Here is a 5,000-nt window from a genome sequence, read left to right as displayed (position 1 = left end):
GCAAGTTATGGCGGACTAACACTCAATCTGCACTCTGTGCATAGTTCAAATTACAGGCAGATTGGGGGTGTCTGGCCCCCCTAATCAAGGCTTGGACTCGGAAAAAAGAAAAGTAAAAACAACGGGTCAGGGGGTGTTTGAAACATTTATATATCCTTCCTACCTGGAATCGTAAATATTACAATATATTTCCCATATTCATGCCTGGAAGAATCTTGTAATACGATTTCAGAGACCCCCTACCCCATCCCATACCACTACGCTGAGCATCGCGCTCCACGGTGGACCCGGGCAAGCTGCAGCACCTCCTGCAGCGGGGGGCGCGACCCGCGAGCTCAGATCAGAGCCATCTTTTTTTTTCCCAAACAAAGCAAATAAAAACGTGTGTTTTTATTGCAGATTTATTTATTTTACTCTGTTTTCGAATTGAATGGAACAAATAGCAGCAACAAACCACAAAAATAACCTGTGTGGAAAAAACAAATGTCCCCCACGCACACACACACACACACACACACGTTACATTGTCATTGTATAATACGCCCTCTACTTGAGTGGAGAAGACATTCACTCGACATTCCAGGCAAAGTTAATGTGATGCTGCCTGACTGCAAATTAAAGGAGTTCTTTTTTCCTTCAGTTTTATTGCTAAACTCCCTCTTTGCCGGCACGATTTTCATTGCTATGCAGCCTGTGCCACAGAGTTTCACCCAAATGGGTGGCCTGTGACGCTGAAAAAGACTGCGTCGGGAGTTTGAAGAAAATCGATGCTTAAAGCAGAGTGCAACAACCAAAGACAACAAAGAAACACCCCTAACACACAACATTACCTACATCCCGCTCATGTTTGTACAGTATCAAAGCATTTTGTTCAGATACGTGTGAGGCTGTTTCACCGAAACTATAGCGGATAAGCGTTTTCTGCAAGCCCAGTCAAAATGTGTACTGTATGGCCTTTTCAATGCATTCAAGTGTGTTGATTACTTATCAGTGATCTTTTGGGAAACAAATGTCTTCTCATCATTGTGTACACTGAACTTTTAGAAGTGCAGTTAATTCGCAGGAAGTGCGGAAATATGTGACCTGCGATTGTCATGTAGTTGGGCGGGTCACACGTTTGGGCGTAAAACCGGTAACAGCACTATGCACGGCGATGCAAATAGCACCAGCAAACAGGGAATTTTGCAATAAAATCCAATGTACATTGTTAAAAATAACTCCTCAGCATTGCACATTCAGACTGCTGTGGCATCCTGTTATTTCCCTGAGACGAGGCGTGGGTTTCTGCACCGAACACAGATTGCGGAGTGTGTTGGGGGTAATCCCATTATGTTTGTCTGCAAGGCGTTAGGGTTCCTAACTTCAGTAATCACATTACGAACCAAATAGTTATGTCGTTACTAAATAGAAAAATAAATAGAAACGATTACTACCGCTCTAACTCTGAGCAATCATGCAACACCTGCATACGACGTTTAAAACGTATACTTAACAATAAAACGTAACAACATAACTCTTAATGTATGAACACAAGGCATGCTGGGAAACAGGACGGCACAATGCTAAATGTGTGGCAATTACGTGACAATGTCCACATCTCAGGCGTGGAGTAACGCAAAAGTAATGCAACGAGTAGTGTAACAAATTACTTTCTACAGGGAGTGATTGAGGAAAGTAATAGATTACTTTTTAAAAGTAACAACCCAAACACTGATTGTGGATTCGTCCGTCATTATTTGCATTGAACTCCTGATGCAGGGCTGGAGCAGAGTGTCCAGTTTGGAGCAAGACTGAAACCTGAAACCTATCCCTAAAACAGGGATAAACTTCAGAAAAAATGAGACGATTTAAAGCCTTGAATCGGGGCTGGCCCCAGCCTTTCCGGAGCCCTAGGTGGGATCTGTAGAATGACATCATCGTTTACACTTTTGTCCAAAGTGACTTACAATTATTCATACACTGATGGATGCAGCCATCAGGAGCAGTTCAGTACTGTAGCTGTGGTTCTATAAAAAGGGTCACGGTCGCGCCTCCAGGGTGGTTGTGAGCCACTCGGCAGGGAATAGAACCGTAGGGTGGCCCTCACTGAATCCTGTCTAGTAGACGCCGCCAGAACGCCACAGGATTTTAGGTTGTATCGGCTGCCACTGTCAAGCGGCACACCCTGGTTGAGATCAGAGCAGAGCGGCTGCCAGCCTCCGGGCAACAACTGAGCAAAACCAAAAACCCTTGGCGGGGGATTTGGGGCGGCCAAACACTGCTATTTTTCTTAAAACATTAAAATTACATCTGGGGGCGCCCAACATCTTTATATGTTGTATTATAAAAATATCTTACATTGTTATTATTATTATTATATTATTATTTTCTTTCATTTTTCTCCTTGGCTTTGTGCCCCCATGGATGATCGGTGCCCTCGGCGACCGCACCATACGGCCTACGCTCAGAACCGGCCCTGCCTTTAATATCATCAACTCACGGAAGATTTCAGGGTTTATGCTCGTTTTGCAACTTCATTTCCAAAATGTATTCTTTGGTTAAAGATACAGGAAAAACTGAAATCCTGGTTTGTGGAGAAAGATTTCTCGGTGGCTGAGCGCCCTCAAGGCCTGGACGACGGAAATAGCTCACCTGGTGAACGTTCACTGTGTGGGCATTTTGACAAAAAATGAAATAAAAAATACAGCCGGATGATCAGCCCAAAAAATAGCAAAATCTGGTGGGTGGTTTCTGGAGCGGAGTCTGGGAGCAGTCTGCCTGGGGGTGAGGGCGGCGCTGTTCTCTAAGGCCAGGGAGGGTGATGGATTTAACCGTTCATTTTGGCTACGGCGGTGCTCCCAAAAGTGCACAAACGGGGGTTTACGTAGATCCAGAAATTGGCGCAGACGTCTGGGGGTTTGGGATTTCGTCGCAAAAGCCGAAGACTTTGTTGTCACAGAGGTTTTAGAGGTCAAATAAGTTTCTTTGTTCGTTGTTTGAGTTTGATGGGGATGCAGTCCTTCGCCATTTAATTATATATACTGTATGTTTATCATATTAGGGTTAGGGTTAGGGTTAGGGTAGTATTTTTTTTATATCTAAGACCCATTTTCCCCCCACACACAGGCCAGTGCCACGTGGACACGTTACAGCTGGAAGTCAAACCTGCAGAATGTAAGAGTCTCTCAAGCTCAAGTGCATGATATTTAGGATTCAAAATTCATAACTCACCGTTCAGATTCACTTCACTATGAGCAACGTTTTGTTTACATTTGTTTGTTTGTTTTTTTTTTCCAGTAGATTTCTCTTTTACTTTTCCAGAAGCGATGTATCCACCAGGAGGCAAGTTATTCCATTCCTCATTCTTATTGAAAATTATTACACGTGTTTACATGTGCAAGATGGCACTTTATTTAGTAAATACCTGATTTTTTATAAAATAATTATTTTTTGTTCATTGTTAAGTGTATTCTTCTGGTTTATTGTTAGGTTTGTTTATAGGCTCTCTCTCTCGCTCTCTCTCTCTCTCTCTAGAGCTCTACGAGTCGTCCTTTTCGGTCCTGCCACCGGTGTCCTCTCCCACTCGGTCCAGTCCAGGTGAGTGATAAGTTATAGTTAAATGCTCTAATACTGGTTTTTCTTATATACTTAAAAATCGGGGTTTTTTTCTACCGCCAACTAACTCAGCTTGCTTCTCACAGAACAAGGGATGGTAAAGGGTCTCACAAATCCCCAAAACCACTCGATCTTATGTGCATTTCATTTTGACACTTTTTGTTGAGCTGCAGCGGGTCAGTAGTTAACATGAGCGGCAGGTCAGAAAATGTGTGATTTGTGTGTGTCCGTTCTCAGACCTAATAAGAAGTTACGGCCGCCCCCATCAGGTCAAAAAGCATAGTAAGTAAAAAAATAACTTCATTGATGAATAATATAAAATATTTTGAAAAATCATTTGTTTGTATCAAAACAAAAACAGCGAGAGAAAAAAAAAAAATTGTGAATGTATTTAAAATGAAATATATGCAGTATATATAAAAGAAAAAATATATATTAAGATACAAATACAATTATTTATTTAAATATATAATAATGGGTTTTTTTTCCCACATTCTGTGTTAAATAACTTTTTATTTATTATTTCAAATTATTTTTCCCCCACAGATCCGCGGGGGACCCACCTGTGGGAGTTCATCCGGGACATCTTGCTGAACCCGGAGCGGAACCCAGGTCTGATCAAGTGGGAGGACCGTGCGCAGGGCGTCTTCCGCTTCCTCAAGTCCGAGGCTGTGGCTCAGCTGTGGGGCAAGAAGAAGAACAACAGCAGCATGACCTACGAGAAGCTCAGCCGGGCCATGAGGTGGAGTACGACATGTTTAAGTCAAGATTATTTTGTATAAGTTCATAAAACTTAACCACCACCAGAAAAAACTCCTCAGTGTACCTGCAACTATGAAAATAGCATTTAAATGGCTGATTTTTTTTACATATGCATGTACATACACAGATACATAAGGCAGTTTCTCCGACTACACGCCACCAAAGTGGCATTTTCAGGGCCCTCTGGCACAGAGACACAGAAGACGATGGGTTGTAGACACCAGTTTATTGTACACGATATACATTGACATATACAGATACATATATATACATATACAGATATATATACAGATACATATACAGATACATACATATACAGATACAGATACAGATAAATATCACAGATGATGCGGCAAATTGACTGAATGCAACTAAAAGTGAAGAAATTAGGTGAAAGAAGCTTGCAATAAGGTTTTGGTGATCTGAAAAAATACTTTGGTTTTCTTAATATAAATTGATGCCATTAACTTCAAATAAATTCCTGCAAATAAATTGACTGTCCTGCGTGCTGTACTGCATGCTATGCTTCTTTTGATAAACGTGTCTACCGGAGGCAGATTTTAGGCGATAATATAGAATTACATTCTCAGTTTAATCCAAGCATTGTGAGATTAAAATCCGAATTTTGAGATTAAAGTCGGAAT

At 41.6% G+C, this 5,000-nt stretch overlaps 1 protein-coding gene across 1 annotated transcript in view; it reads left to right on the top strand.

The window, feature by feature from the left end:
* The window catches only part of ehf (ets homologous factor), a gene marked incomplete at its 3' end in the record, with an annotated part of 10,450 nt that overhangs the window by 4,845 nt on the left and 605 nt on the right, over positions 1 to 5,000 (top strand). Inside the window, exons 4-6 of the mRNA XM_080002806.1 lie at positions 3,514 to 3,576; positions 3,832 to 3,876; positions 4,141 to 4,336. Coding sequence (XP_079858932.1) covers positions 3,514 to 3,576; positions 3,832 to 3,876; positions 4,141 to 4,336 — 304 coding nt within the window. The remainder of the gene's footprint in view (positions 1 to 3,513; positions 3,577 to 3,831; positions 3,877 to 4,140; positions 4,337 to 5,000) is intronic.

The sequence above is a fragment of the Zeus faber genome, assembly GCF_960531495.2.
Source record: "Zeus faber genome assembly, chromosome: 6".
NCBI classification, from domain to species: Eukaryota; Metazoa; Chordata; class Actinopteri; order Zeiformes; family Zeidae; genus Zeus; species Zeus faber.
The sequence above is the reverse complement of the archived record's forward strand: the minus strand, read 5'-3'. Positions and strand labels throughout refer to the sequence as shown.